We start from the raw sequence: 15,465 nt of genomic DNA on the forward strand, positions 1-15,465 counted from the left end.
GCATTGAAGTGCCACAGTGCTCATTTTGGTTGCACAGATATTTATACAATCCATGTTGCTTTGTTATTTTTCTGTATCTTTTTTTCCAATAAATTTTAATTTAAAATAACTAAGACCTGTTTCACAAGTTGGGCTTGCAATCCACACGATTAGTAATGTTAATTGCTAATAAGTATTGAATGTAAACACAAACATAGCCTAGAGATGTAGGGATCAGCTCTGTCACCCGAATCCGCGTGTGCAGATAAAAAATCCACCCGCCATCCACACAGTTTACAATTTAGGCACTTCTAGCAGACACTCTTCAGAGGAGTTTACAGAAATGCCAGATCGGAATAAGAAGAGTTTTAGCATCAACTCTTGTCAGTAAACAAGGTTGAGATAACAATGTAGTGTGCATCAAGAAGGAAGAAATTTGTAACTAGAAAATTGCAATTCTGGGAAATTGCAAGTTTAGTACATATTATGAAGATCATGTATGATGATGATGTATTGACCCACATTACATCACAGGGGGGCAGAATAAATACCTTTTGTGACTTTTGTGTATGTTTTGTGTCTGTTATGTAACACTAACAAGATAATTCAATTGAATGAAATATGATTAAACCTGATTTAGGCCAAATTATTTACTGACTTACTCCTTGCTCCTAAATCACAAAACCATGTGACTTAGGCCAAAATAAATGACTATTTTGTCCTAAGTCACTCTTGAGATGACCCGGCCTAGGATCATCATGATACTTTTCAACTAGGACTTTGGCGATTTACCAGAGGCCATTTATAGTTTAAGGAAGTGACAATGGTGTGGTTGCCCTAATAAGGATATCGGGTACTGAACGGTGGTGAACCTAGCATCTGTCTAAATCTCATTAACATTTGTAGTTAAAGAATCACGAGTAACAAAAACAAACAAAAGAACTAGTGACCAATATTATATTTGCATAGTAAACTACTGTAGCATCTATGGGACAAAGGCAACAATGGATTGTGCTGGCGGGGGCTGAGGTGCAGTCGGAACAGGTGGGTGTTCAGACAGAGTATGGTAGAAAATTGGGAGAGTAGTTCTGGCTGTTCTTGTATCATGCCTTTGATTTCCTTGTACACCAACACCAGTGTTTTGTACTGGGTGCAGCCCACGGGGCGGTGGTGGCTCAGGGGTAGAGTGGCTGGATGATAACCGCAAGGTTGCCAGTTCGAACCCGGGCTCCCCCAGAGTTATCCTGGAAGTGTCCTTGAGCAAGACTCTGAACCCCTAATGTGCTGGTTGGCCTTGCATGGTTTCCGTCGCCATCAGTGTATGAATGTGTGTGTGAATGAGTGAATGTAATGCACAATCTAAGTAAAGCACCTTGGATAAAGGCGCTATATAAATGCACCATTTACCATTTACCCATGCAGGCAGCAACCAGAGGCCAATGAAGGGAACGAAAAAGTGGGGGAGACGTGAACGTTCTGGGAGGCTGAAGACCGTCATGCTTCAGCATTCTGGGTAATTCGAAGGTGCTTAACTCATTTTGACCTGAGATCAGATTCTAAAAATGTCTTCTACATCCTGACAGTTTTCTGAAAAAGCTACTGAGTTTGCGAATTTTCCCCCAAAACGTCTCTGGTGTAAATTCTGCCATGTTTTCCTTTAAACTGTTACACTTACAGTAAGACTTAAACTTTTTCCCAACAAACTAGATATAAAGGTTCAGTATAGCCGAGCCCCCATTCACACAAAAAAAATCACACTTGTGTGAAGTGTACGGTGGCTTTCATCACAATGTCAATAACATGACATCATGGACATTTCGTGCTCAAACAGACATTCCGTGCTCAAACGGACAGACAGACATACACACAAACAAAGCTGTGCATTGGAGTGGCTGCACCACTCAAACATTGCATATATCCTAAATGCAAAATCGACCAATCTCCAAATTGGAATAGCTTGTTGACAGGCCTCTATAGAGCCCACCTCCAAGAGTGCTTTCACCTCTCAGGCCTGTTCCGTTACACTCCTCTGAACTAAACAAACACTGGGGATGTGATGTGAACTCTAGATGTGACTGTCTGGAAAAGCCATTAACGTCGACTCACTTTATGGTCCAATCTGTTGCCTCATCATGTCCGATTTGCAGAGTCAGCTGCACAAAGTACAGCATTATGATATATGGATTATAATATACTAGTCCATACCAATCTCTCTCCCTCTCTGTCTCTCTGTCTTCCCCTTACTATATAAGGGGTGTCCCTGTGGCACACCCGTTATGCAATGCTCAGCCAATCGCAATGCAGAATGGCAAACCTTATAGCCAATCACAATGTGCAATACGTGCAGCCTCAGTCCTCAAATTTCGTCCTCAAATTGTGAGGACAATTACTAAACTCATTAGTTCATAAAGATGGTATATTCTTGGTGAGCCCTTAAACCTATTGTATTTTCTGCCAGACTTCTTAATTATGGCATGAGGATTGTACCACTATTAGCAATGTAGATGTTCTTCCTCACAAGGACCTTAATGACGTTCTCCGTTTGTGTCATCAAAGACTCCAGGTGCTCCTTGGGGTCCCCTCTGGGCATGTTACCCGTGATACCAGCGAAGAAGCCCTTGTACTGATCGTGCAGCGTTTGAATGTTATATTTGGCGCCCGGGGCCGAGAGGCCCTTGTGCTGATCATGCAGCTTCTCGCAGGTCTTCTTCAGGGAATTAAGGATGAGCTGCTTCTGCACGTCAGGCAGCAGCTCCATGTCTTCCTGCATTATGCGTTCTTTAATATGATTGTCATAGTTCTCCTGATGCTTATTGATCTCGTCCTTGCACTCCTGCAGGTACCTGGGGGTCTCTCTGCACTGTTTTGTGGCGATTGTCTTCGGGTCGGGTGTCATGACGAGGGGGTTGGATATGTAGACGGGCTTACTCTCCAAGAGATTGATGGTGTTCTCCAGTTGTTTCATTGCAGACTCCAGGCAGTCCTTGCGGCGTCTCTTCGATGGTGTGTCTATGTGAAACGGTAGGCTCTGGTACTGTTGAAGCTGCTCGTCAAAGTTCCCCTTCAGGCTCTCAACAATGGTCCGTCCCTCCACCTCAGACTGGCTCCTCATGGCTTCCAGATTCAACTTTTCTTGTACATAGTCATCATAATCCTTCTGATCTTTCCATTCTTGGTTACGCTGCAGCAGGTAATCAGGGGTCTCTCCATAGTCCTTCTTCTTGATGTACTTGTTTCCCGAGGGCTCGTGGAGATTCCGTTCTCCCCTCCTCGTGTCCTGCTGTAGTTTCGTAACTTCCTGATTCATGTGCTCATACCTGTCATGTTCCTGCTGAGCTCTGCAGCATTCCTTGCGTTGCTTCAGGTACTCGGGGGTCTCTCCATAGTCCTTCTTCCTGCTGTATATGGGGAGAAGTCCAGAGGACTTGAGGAGGTGTCGCTCCCCCTTCCTCGTGTCTACATAGGTAGCATAGGACGGCGGTAGCTTTTTCGGTACCGATCTCATATTCTCAATGATATTTGACTTCACATAGTCCTTGTCACATTTCGTAGGCCTCCTCGGTACTGATGTTATGAAGTCAATGATAGACTCCCTTTTAGGAAAGGCCATACCTGGGTTAAAGAAATGTTTTTGACTTTAGAATATTCCTGTCGTTATTTAACATTCTGTGTTGCGTGAGAGTGAAATCAGCTATTATAAAGATCATTAAAGATATAGCATGACGTCACCAGCAATGCCCGTTGCCTCAACCTCAGGACGTTCCAAATGAAATGGACCCTTACGGGTCTGTAACTCAGAGTGCAGGTGGAACCCAATTTATTTATTTTCTATAACCTTTAATTAACCAGTAAAAACCACAGTGAGACCAATGGACCACATACTGTATGGGTTCATTGGGTTCCACGTGTTCCAATGTGCTGAAGGCTAAACTCCTTCCAACCACACACCCGTCATGGCTGTCCAGAAGTCCATACTTTGGACAATGGTTTGGGTTACGTCTGACGTGCTTACGTCATGCCCACGCTATAGGCCTCTATATAACCACGTCCAGCACCCACACAAATTCAGAATCATAGTAGAGAAGAAAATACCCCTTTTAGCAGAGTACCACTATATATTGGTGTTAAAGCCAATAGGGGTGAACATGGAGAGTGAATTGAAAACCCTCCGGGCAGAGAACGATGCGCTCAGACAGGAGTTGATGATCGCCAAGGAAGAGTTAAGCGCCCTCAAAGAGAAGATGCAGATGCAAGAAAGCCTTCACGAGGACCTGCAGAACCTCATGAATTGGGAGCCTGGCCCAGAGTTGACCGAGCCTGATGACTACGAGATTTAATGAGGACAGTATTATATAGAACGCCAACACTTTGCAGAACCTCGTGAGTCCTGGGAGCAGGAACACAATGGACAGGGTAATTCAGCAAAGCATTGACCTCTGACCCAATTTCTTTATCGGTCATATAACCCTGTCTTGTTTTCTTTTATTTACTACTAGTGGGCTCGATCTCTTGGGAGAGGCCATTTATTGTCATTTGTTTTTTTATCAGTTTATTTTTATATTACATTTATTTAGGTAGAGGATCGGTGAGGGTTTAGTTTAATGTTTTTATCATTTAGAATATTTTATTTGTCAATCTAAAAGTGGGATTATTTGTTGGCACTTTTTGTGTTGTGTATTTATGATTTTTGTTGTCTGCATGCACACTTTTTAACCACTCGAACCCCAGCATTCCTATTTCCCAAAATAGCAGATCAATGCATCGCAATGCACGTGTTGTGAGCTTGTAGATCAGCTATTTTTGTCGAAGAGATTTAGGGTGTACGGTAGACGGAAAAAGGTCTAGCGATTACAGTTGCTACTTGGTTTAAGTGGTTAATCGGAAATCTATTACCATAGCAGGGGTCTTCAACATAGGGTCTGGGAGTGAGACCCCTGGGGGTATAGTGCTGCAAAATTCTTGCTCAAATGTGAATTTCGATTTTTCCTCCCAAGAATTGGAGGAATGATTCTCGCATCATTCCAATTTTGACCATGAACGTACAGTATTTATTGTCTTTATAGTCTGTAGTTGCTGAACATCAAAACGTGACACCCAGAGCCAACTACTGACACTGGCTATAAACAAAACAAAGTGCTTGACTTACACTTCTCAGTCTCTCTTGTAGCAAATCAAAAATCACACTTGTGTGAAGTGAGGGGCGCTCTTATTATATAATCGTACGTCGTCATGACGTAACATGTACGTCAATGGGAATTTAATTTTTGTGTAAGACGAAAATCTACACTATAGCTGAATATAGGAGGGGCTAGCGCCCATACCAAAAAAGGAATGTGGTGAAATGACCAATTAAAGCCAACTGAACAATAGGCCTACTACAAACAATAATTATTTATGTTTGGAAATCTACAGAAAACTGTTTTGATTTTATCATGTTGTTTAATAAAATAGTAGTAGTAGTAGTGGTAGTGGTGTTCTGTATGCCAAACTACAATCAACTGTGGTTGAGTATAACATTATATTAAATAACATTAAAGTGAAAAAGATGTGTTGGCTCGCTTCTGAGATGAATCTAAATCAGAACCTGGCAATAGAATTCCCTTCATAGTACCACCAGTGATGGAAGGAGAGTAAGTATTGGCTTCAAAATAAAGTATCCAAAGCATAGGCCTGAAAGTGGTTAGGTTTTGTTTTTTAATCAAAATCTAGTAATTGATGTAAAAATGTTTGTGGTGTGGTAAAATTGTAGTGTGGAGTAGAAGTAATAGTGAATATTGGAAATACTCCAGTAAAGTAATAGTTACTTTCCACCACCCAAAAACTTTTAATTTGACAATTTACAGTCAGAAAATTAATTTACAGTCAGCAACCATTGCCTAGTGTGGAGGAAATCAAATAAAGACCTTAAAGAAAGAAGTAAAAAAACACTGTTTGCCCCAAAAACATTGAGAAATTGGCCTAATTATAATAAAAGGCTACAGCCATGCCTGCAGCATCTGTGTGTGTACAGTAGGTGGCAGCAATAGGCCACGAAGCTATCATACAGTGCGGACTTCGAGTGGTTTTCAGCCTTGAAGGCTGACCCCACACAATAATCATCATATTTTTAACTGGGGAGTGGGGATCGACCCCCACCCTGACTTGGAAGTTAGTAACTGAAGGCAAATTTACATTTAGTTTGATCAGTTCCACACAGATAAATATTGTCTACAAGCTCACAAAGCCTTCAATTGCAATGCAAAACGTTAGGTTAATTTGCATTATAATTTGGCCAATGTTTGAACATTTTTTTTTAAATAGTTTGGATTACCTTAATTTGATACAGTAGGCCTATAAATTGCCTTTTTCTTTGCTTTTATTTCCCTTTCTTGTTTAAGTCTTAAAAGTCTTTAGGCTACATTATCACTTCACTGATAGCTGGGGTCTCCCCCCCAAATGATGTGGGGACCCCTGGGAGTCCATAGCTCTAAATGCCGAATGCAACGGCAGCAACAGCAGTATGGACCAGAGCTAGATCTGTCCAGACTCGTCCGTCCCAGTTTAACTTTTTTGACTTCACTGACTTGAAATGACTTCTAGAACTTCTCGAAACTGAATGAACGTTTGGATTGGCCTCGGTGGATCATCAGTTAACACCCACTTCTGATTGGCTGTGTTGAATCAGACGCTGCAGCGGGTGATATAGGTGATAGATAGGCTACATGACATGTTGTACATGGCGTGAACTTATTTCGGGTTTGTCCTGTAGTAACCTCGTGGGCCGTGGGCGTGGCTGCCAGGGCTGGTGATGATGTAACCACCTAACTCACCACGCATCATACGACATACGAGTGATGAGTCAACTGCGTTTTACACCGAGTGGTTCTCAGCCTGTGGGTCGGGTCCCCACATAATTTGGTGGGGAGACCCCCCAGCTCATCAGATAATGTAAAGACTTTTAAAGAAACAAGAAAGGGAAATAAAAGCAAGAAAAATGCCATTTATACTGCATCAAAGGTAATCCACAAACTATTAAATTATATGCAAAGTCTGCAATCTTTCTTGATATTGTTGCCGTTGGGAGGAATTAGGTCACCACCTTACACCTCAAAGGCTCAAACTGTCTGCTAACCAACCCTGTTTGAGAGGGGATTCAGGCTACTTTATTTCCTCAACTAACTCCACCTCCCTCCCTCTCATGGAAGTAATTGGCAATATATAAAGTTACAACACAAACTTTGATGAGGCAGTATTACTTTGTTGTACTTTGTTTACAAAATATAACTAAAGGTTTTATTAATTTCCCAGAAAATAATTAATTTCCTTAATTTCCTTAGTTAAGTGGTTTCTTCCCAACAGCAGAGCGGTTTTAATCACACATACTTTGCTTGCTGGGTTAGCACTGGAAATTATATTTATAAAAAATAAAAGGAAATGATTAAGCTACCATTTAATAATCATTGCTATATGAACTAAAGTGTCTAACAGGGGTTTCTCTCAGTTTTTTAGTAAAAACCACCAAGCTGAGGATTTTCAAGAGCAGCTTCCTTGGGGTTCTCCTCATCTCCTGTATGGGGCAGAGTCATGGAAAGTGACAAAGGTCACATCTGTCACAAGTTAACTAAGCTGGATGTGTTTCAGACAAGATGATATTGGCCAGTCTCCAATGAAGACCTTTACAGGAACACAGGCCTGACTGACCCCACTGTCAAGTGTCATCAATCTCAGAAGATGGATGTGGATTGGTCATGCGTGCTGAATGGACCCGCCTCCCCCAAGTGCTATGCCAAGGGTAGCCATGAGATGGACACCACCACCAGGGAAGAGACAAAGAGACATGGAGAAGATCTGTGGAGAAGTACTCTGAGAAGGACGTGAAAGAACTCAGATGAACCTGCACGAAGAGGATTGAGTAAGTAAGCACTAAGCAGGTTCAATTCTCTGTTTCAACTCGAGTGCTAATTTCTTTGTATCATCACCTCCAATCCAAATTCACTTCCTGTGATGCCTTGTATGCTGTATGCATTCTCTCTCCTCATTGGATGCAATGATTGCTATAAGAATATAGAGCACTTAATATAGCCTATTAACACTTATTTTAAAGATCTGAACCTTTTATTAATAATTCATTTCCATGCTTGAAATAGTTGACTGCATAGAAGAGCAACAACCCTTTATTTATTTACCCTCTATTATTATTATTATTTATTTTTTTAAGATATTTTTTGCGGCTTACGCCTTTTTTATTGGTTTTTTGAAGGGACAGACAGTAGGCTGACAGGAAACGGGAGAGAGATGGGGGAAGACATGCAGTAAAGGCCGTGTCGGGCTCGGGAGTCGAACCCGCGGCACACTGCAACTGGATTACCAGTCGGGTGCCCAGACGGTTACGCCACCGCCTGGGCCTTACCCTCTATTATTTAAGAATTAAAATACAATATTTGACAAGTTGGCAGTGAGGGAGAGAAACAAGATCAACTGTTAATTTCCCAGGTGTGGGATAAAGGAAAGTAAGTCAGTGCACATGACATAAATAAACAGGCAGCCGTCAATGCAATTACAAGTTTATTGAAAATACCTCTGAATTGTATTTCAGAATATATTTCATATTTTACATATCATCCAGAAAACGTAACAACCATTTGGTTCCCCTAATAATGAAGAATAAAGAATCTTTGAAGCTCTGAACAGCAGACGTTTTTTTTCTTCTTTTTTTCATTGCTTCTATGCTTCTAAACTTCTATGCTAGGTGAGTTCTAAAATGCTCCAACATCCCCCCCACAATAATGTTAGGCCTGTATGAAAGCATGATCGCTATGCTTGGAATTTAACTATTTGGCACATCCATCAGGGTCACTTTTCACACGTTTTAACGTTTTACACTTTTCTTTTTCCCCCATCTCCGTTAAAACAGGATAGACCAGTATAGTTGCATTTGCATTCATTTGAATGTAGCCAATCCCACACCTCTTTGGTCTAGCGCAGTGGTTCTCAAATGTTTTTTGCATTTTTATTTCAAATAACCCCAATGACTCTGAGAATTCTACATGTACAGACCCTAGTCGGGGAACAGTGAGGGTCCCTGGACCCCATGTCGAGAACCACTGGTGGTCTATCTTAAAATACCCATGCATGTATAAAACAACACATGGGCAAGACATTCCACACGGTGCTCAAAGTCAGATTAGCTTAATGGTATTTGTACCTTTTTTTTTTTTTTAGAATAGATGTGATTCAAGATCAGGAATGGAGAAGTCATAAGGCATTAGGTAGGCTCCTGACTTTTTGGCCAAATTAAGTGGATGCTGTATTCAAATGCATTTTTACAGACCATCCTACCAAACTGAACATTTTTAAAACCTACTGACAGATTAAAACATTTGCATCTCTAGAGAGCCAGAGGACAGAAATAAATACAGAAATAAATAAATGTGCATATACCAGCACGAAACCAGAACTTTAGATGAACGTAAAAGCAATGCTCCTCAAATTATTTTTGCGACAATTTAATCAACTCTTGTAGAACATAAAAAGGGAAACTATACCATTTCCCACAAAACAGTACAGCAACAGTTCTGATTATCCAAAAAAAGCTATGCTACTTCACAGTACATTACAAAAATATATATGCAGTGCAGCTGTTTTTGCCATTAGAATGACGAAGAAAACGGTATACCACAACACCTACGACCATGCAAGGCATGTTTTTGTAACACCCAGAACTGTTGCATCAACGGTTGCAACGCGGACCAACAATAGCACCCCCGTGTATAGGGTTGGGATCTGAAACCGGGGGATGTATGTACAGTACATACAGTACAGTATGTGGACTTCACGTCTGCTATACAGTTAGAATACCAGTAAATAAAACGTCTGGGTTTCCGAGGCTACAATACCAGTGGCTTTCAGACGTTTTGGTCTCAAGGACCACCATAACATTTTGTTCCATTTATACATGGTCAGAGTTACAGACCTTTAAGGGTCCATTTGGAACCCCGTCAAGTAACCCAGAGGGTCCCTGTACATCACTTTAAGAATCAGTGAGGTATGTATAGGAATACATAGGAATCGGACAGTTAAGAGGGAATCTCTAAATGATCCTAAACCTACTCCCAACTCTCCGCGTTGCCCTTCAGGAACAAGAGGACAGGGAGGACAGATCTCAAGAACAGCAAAGCGACTGATATACTACCACATTTAAAAGAACGTCCACTGTGCTATGTCGAGCGGAAAAGCAACATCGAGCTACATAATGTGCAATAGATGGCCCATATGCATGGCAGTCACACAAACAAAAAGTCACTTGGCACATTTCTGGGTACAATGGCATGTGTCATTTAGAAATAACAAGGTAGGTTAATTGCAAAAGGTCTAGTTTGAGATATTCAACATTTAAAATTGGCAATGAATGGCAGTTTCAATTTAGTTTGTGAAAATGTGTCCCTAAAATTGTCCTGAGATAATGCTACTGAATAATCTCATGAGAGCCAATGTTATATGTACTATACTGCAGGGGTTCTCAACGTTTTTGGGGCTGGGGACCCCCATAAATGCTGTGGCCATGTCTCGCCCCCCTCCCCACCCCCAATACAAACTGACTGCAAAAATAACCTTAATAACAGAGAAAATATATCATAAATTAATACCAGATATAATCATTAAGGAAAGTTTAATGTAATACCGGTATGTGTACTACATTTTTCCATTTTTCCAGCTATTCAGTTGCCAAAAATAATGAAAATAATTTGGGGACCCCCCCCCCCCCCGAGGGGTCGCAACCCACGGGTTGAGAACCCCTGCGTGGTGAGTACTGTATGTGTATGTCGTCAATAGCTAATATCTATAACCACGTAAACCCTCCATGCTAAGTTGACACTAAAGACTGCTCCTTTCCCCCCCAAAACCAAAGCTCTCAACGTGTCACAATTGTGACCCGTTGTGAGCTTGTGGATCTGCTATATTATGTTCACCCCCAGAATAGGGAGGGAACGCTAGGATTCATGTGGTTTAGAACAATTTGACTTTTGTTTTGTTTTGTTACTCTACGGATGAGAATTTATAAAGGAAGTAATAAAAGATTTTGTCTTTGTAATTATAAAACCTCTTTTGGATCTTCACTTGTTTTCTTGTGAAGGTTATCCGTATCATGAGCTGAAAATGCTTTTTCTCTCATTGAAGAAAACTAAACTGAGGGCAAGTTGCTAAAAGTACGGTTATGGTAATTGAAATCGCTGTATAAACATTTGCTGTAAACAGTAATAACAAAGGCCATAGTATCCAAATAAGCATCATACGCAATGGAATGACACACTGGTGTTCTACTATGTCAGTGCTCTATTCATTGTATATATATATTGTAGAGTATTGACTGAGTAATATTAATTAGCTTATAGATCCAGCAAACACACTGCATGAAAACTATGGACACCACAGTGCCTAACTGGTTTGAGGATGTATGGTAGACTGTTGAAATGATGCTATTTCAGTCCTAGACACAAAAGTCCCAAGACATTTCTGACTGATTTCCTCTGCAACGATTTGTATCACTGCAACAAAATCAGCTGTCTTAACTATAAGAGCGATGGCTACGCTAGGAGCTTTGGCAAATATATGTTCTGTTGCAGCTACACACCACCAAAAAGAGGAGAAGTGAGTTCAAGACTCATGACATTTATCTTTAAGATACAAGAGATTGTACTGTCAATGGAGAGTTGAGGGCATGGTTGTAGCTACACAAAATAAATTTGACACTAGTTTACTTGTTGGCTTCCTAATTTAGCTTGTTTTGTCTTGAAGCTGACCCAACATTTCAGAAAAATAACTTCTTAGCCATTTCTGTGGCTCCCGTCTCCTGTGCGCTGTAACCTAGCGTGGACTACTTCATGGGATACTCTCTTGCAGTCGCTGGCCAGGCCCAGGCGGCACATGGTGTCGATGAAAAGCGTGGTGAGGTTGATCTTGCAGCCAAACTCACTCGTGGCATAGTCATAGGGAAACGTGTGGTGGTAGTTGTGGAATCCCTCACCTTAGGAGACAGAGTAAAGAGGGCATGTTCAGTCCTCACTGCTCATCTGAGATATTTTGTCTGATTAACAAATGTCAATCAGACGTCAACACATAGCTCAACTTATGGAAATGTCATATATAAGTAAAGAAATAACATATTGGCATTATATTATGTTATTATTATGTATTATATATTAGTAGTATTATCTATTATCTAAAAGTTTGAGAACCACTGCAACTGCGACCTCAGGTCGTAATGGGTTAAATCTAATGTATGGGGCATGCTGGAACAATGATTTAAGGTGGCTCTGAAGGTTTAATCGTTCATTCAAGCATAATTAACAAGTTTACAACATCATTTTCAGTGAAAACATTAGCTGAACACGATGGGCAATCAATACATGGATGCCAATGCCAACACTACCTATTAAAAAGAAGTTAGCTTTTTTTTTTTACCACCCTAACATTCATTAGACACTAAGGAGAGACCAATTCTTCTTGAACACACACCTGACACACCATGTGCTTCATGAGAGAGAAAAAAAAATCCTTCTAAATCTCCAATCAACTTCTGATGAAAAGGCATGACAAACCTTATATCCATTCCATACCTACACAATACACATACAATACTTTATGTAAACCTTACCTGATTCGGAGTGTGCGCTAGAAATACAAGCATTCTTGAGTGCCTCAGTCCAATCCTTTTGTTTTATAGTGTATTTTACCATTAGTTGTCTTCAATTAATTTGACCAGCAGTGGCATCTGTTATGCAATTACACTTGCAGAGTACTGATCCGGTCTGGGTTCTAGAGCGTATATGGAAACTGTTATTTTGGAACCCAACTTGTTAAGCCTGACATACTACCAAATAACTTTATTACTATTCTGAAGTGATTCATGTTTGGCTCCAATCCAATATTCATTTGTATTTCCTTAATCATTGCGTACGAACAAAAAGGGGTCTATAGTAATAATTTTATTTAATTGTCTCTATACTAATAATAAACTGTAAACTTCAACCACTTCCGGCCTGGTGTCCCTATTTCGGGCATGTAGTTACAGATGAAACATTTCAACACTTTTTAAAATGGTTCGAAGGCTTTCAAAGAAGAGGAGAAAACGGCTGACTACAAGCTCAGTTGTGAGCGGGTAGATTGGCTATCTTTTAAGAATAACACGGGTGCTTAAGTGGTGAATAAACATACCTATGGCGCTGAACGCGACAAACTTGTTCTCCCTGGGGTTGATGCCTTGGTCATAGGGTCTGTTCCCCCACATGTGAGCAGCGCTGTTGACCAGCCAGGTGGCGTTCAGAACCAGGGTGTACCTCAGCAGAGCTGGGACGAAGTATGCCACCCACAGTGACTCCCCCCACAGGTACCAAGGCACGAGCATGGGCACGCCAAAGCACATGAGCACCACAGACGGCTTGTAATACCTAGAGGAGAAAGCGCAGTGCATCAAGTTCATACACATGCACTTATTAAGTCTTTTTAATGTATTTAAACTCTGGTGTAAGTGATTGGCACTGATGGATTGAATACTTTATTAGACAGAAATGCAAACGGCAACAGCTTACAGTCAAACACTTGGTCTAAATTAAGGATAGCAAGATAACGGCATACAGTTTACACTGGTATTCTTCCAAGTCAAACATTCTCTTCATCCTTTATATTTTCTAATACAAAACAGGTTAAATCAACAATGCTACAAAAAGAAAAAGATTGAAGCCATTTAGACTATAAATACTTTCACTAGTTCAAATGTACTTACTTCCTTTGAAACATCACAACTTTGTCATTCTTTAGGTCGTTGACCTCCAACTTGCGGCCTTTTTCAATGACATCGGGGTGTTTGCGCACCAGCAACCAGCCAATGTGGGCAAAGAAGAAGCCCCGGGTGGCGTTGTGAGGGTCAGCATCGGTTTCTGAATGTTTGTGGTGAACCCTATGGTCTCGAGCCCATTCAAAGATATCATTCTGTGGGTCGACGCAAAGACAAAGATTACATACACCGGGTAGTCAAGATGGTACTTATACTGGTATGATAACTGCCATTATGATGAGTACTTCGAACTGTGCGTGCGTGCGTGTATGATTGTCTGTGACCTTAATGCTCTGCAGTTACCTGGAAGTAGAGCTGCACAATTAATCGAAAAAAGATTGTGATCTAGATTCAGACACCTAGCTGCTGTAGCAAGAATCGTGCATCATTGGTTGGCTGTCCAATACATTTTAGTTACTCATATTTTTGCTACAAGAGAGAGACTTTAAGAGAGGTTTTAAGGACATTTCATACCAATGCAACTCCTTGCTGCAACTGTGGATAATGGTTGCGTGCAACTACTCGCAACCGTTTGGTTGCAAGGAGTTGCATGGCGAATAATTGGTGTGGTTTGGCCTTTAGTCAAGCACTTTGATGTTTAGAGTCACAGTAGTTGGCTCCAGGTGCCACATTTTGAAAGTATTAATGTTCAGCAACTACAGACTAAAGACAATAAATATGTTGGAATCGTGCAGCACTACCTGGAAGGCCATGGAGTTAGCGCCGGCGAGGAAGATTCTCAGCGGTAGTGACGCTTTATAAGACCTGTGGCTCCACAGCCGATGAGCTCCTGCAGTCACTCCCAAAGCACTTACCAAAAAGAGAAACACAGCTGCGGGAGAAACAAAGGACGTTCATCAAGGACGCTATAATAACTTTCTCGCACTTTCACGCCCCAATGTGTCATGAATAATTTTATTGTATTTGGATGAGTCACTGTGCAAAAATGACACCACGCGTGGGTGTCACATAACTACTAAAGTCGACAATCTGGGCGTACAATACATCAATATTGCATTGTGGGCTTGAGCTGACAGGCCGTTTTTTATGTCAATCAATCAAGTCACCTTAATCCAAGTGGCAGATGCCAAAAAGTGATTTAAAGTAATTATATAATCGCCTTTTGGGCACCCCTGCTTTACATGATTCCAAACCATTCCATTCCCATTCACGCTCATTCATTCATGCCTTCATTCATTCATTCCATTCATGCTTCACTCTCGAAGGAGCAGACCGATGTGTCCCAAGTAGTGATGGGAGATTAATCGGTAAACACATCGGTATCGGCTGATTCTATATATTTTTTTTATAATCGGCATCGGTCCAATTAATCAATCGGTCCGATTAATGAATTGGTCCCATTGTCTTTACAGATAAACAAGCCCACAGTAACAGCTTGAACAGATCTACAAGCTCACAATATTAAATATAAGGTATTAAAGTTAAATCTGACTTGCCTAAGCCTGCAGTGCAAATACCCTGTTACATGTATTTTTCAGAATGGACAAAACTATATATATTTTTTAATACAGAATATAATATCGGAGATGACAGCAATTAATGGTATCGGATATCGATACCGCCCAAAATGTCTCATCGGCACATCCCTAGTCCCAAGAACCAACCATGTATTTGTACACAAATTACTGTTAAATGTAATTGTTGTGTTTGTA

General features: G+C 40.9%; 1 protein-coding gene across 1 annotated transcript in view; it reads right to left on the minus strand.

Annotated features, from left to right (window-relative positions):
* Positions 1–8,516: 8,516 nt before the first annotated feature.
* The window catches only part of scd (stearoyl-CoA desaturase (delta-9-desaturase)), an 8,336-nt gene continuing 1,387 nt past the window's right edge, over positions 8,517–15,465 (minus strand). Inside the window, exons 3-6 of the mRNA XM_080789607.1 lie at positions 14,494–14,624; positions 13,742–13,947; positions 13,174–13,406; positions 8,517–11,983 (exon numbers count right to left, since the gene is read on the minus strand). Of these exons, the coding sequence (XP_080645733.1) occupies positions 11,784–11,983; positions 13,174–13,406; positions 13,742–13,947; positions 14,494–14,624 (770 nt within the window). The 3' untranslated portion in view covers positions 8,517–11,783. The remainder of the gene's footprint in view (positions 11,984–13,173; positions 13,407–13,741; positions 13,948–14,493; positions 14,625–15,465) is intronic.

Source organism: Protomyctophum bolini (genome assembly GCF_963924005.1).
Source record: "Protomyctophum bolini genome assembly, chromosome: 18".
NCBI lineage: Eukaryota > Metazoa > Chordata > Actinopteri > Myctophiformes > Myctophidae > Protomyctophum > Protomyctophum bolini.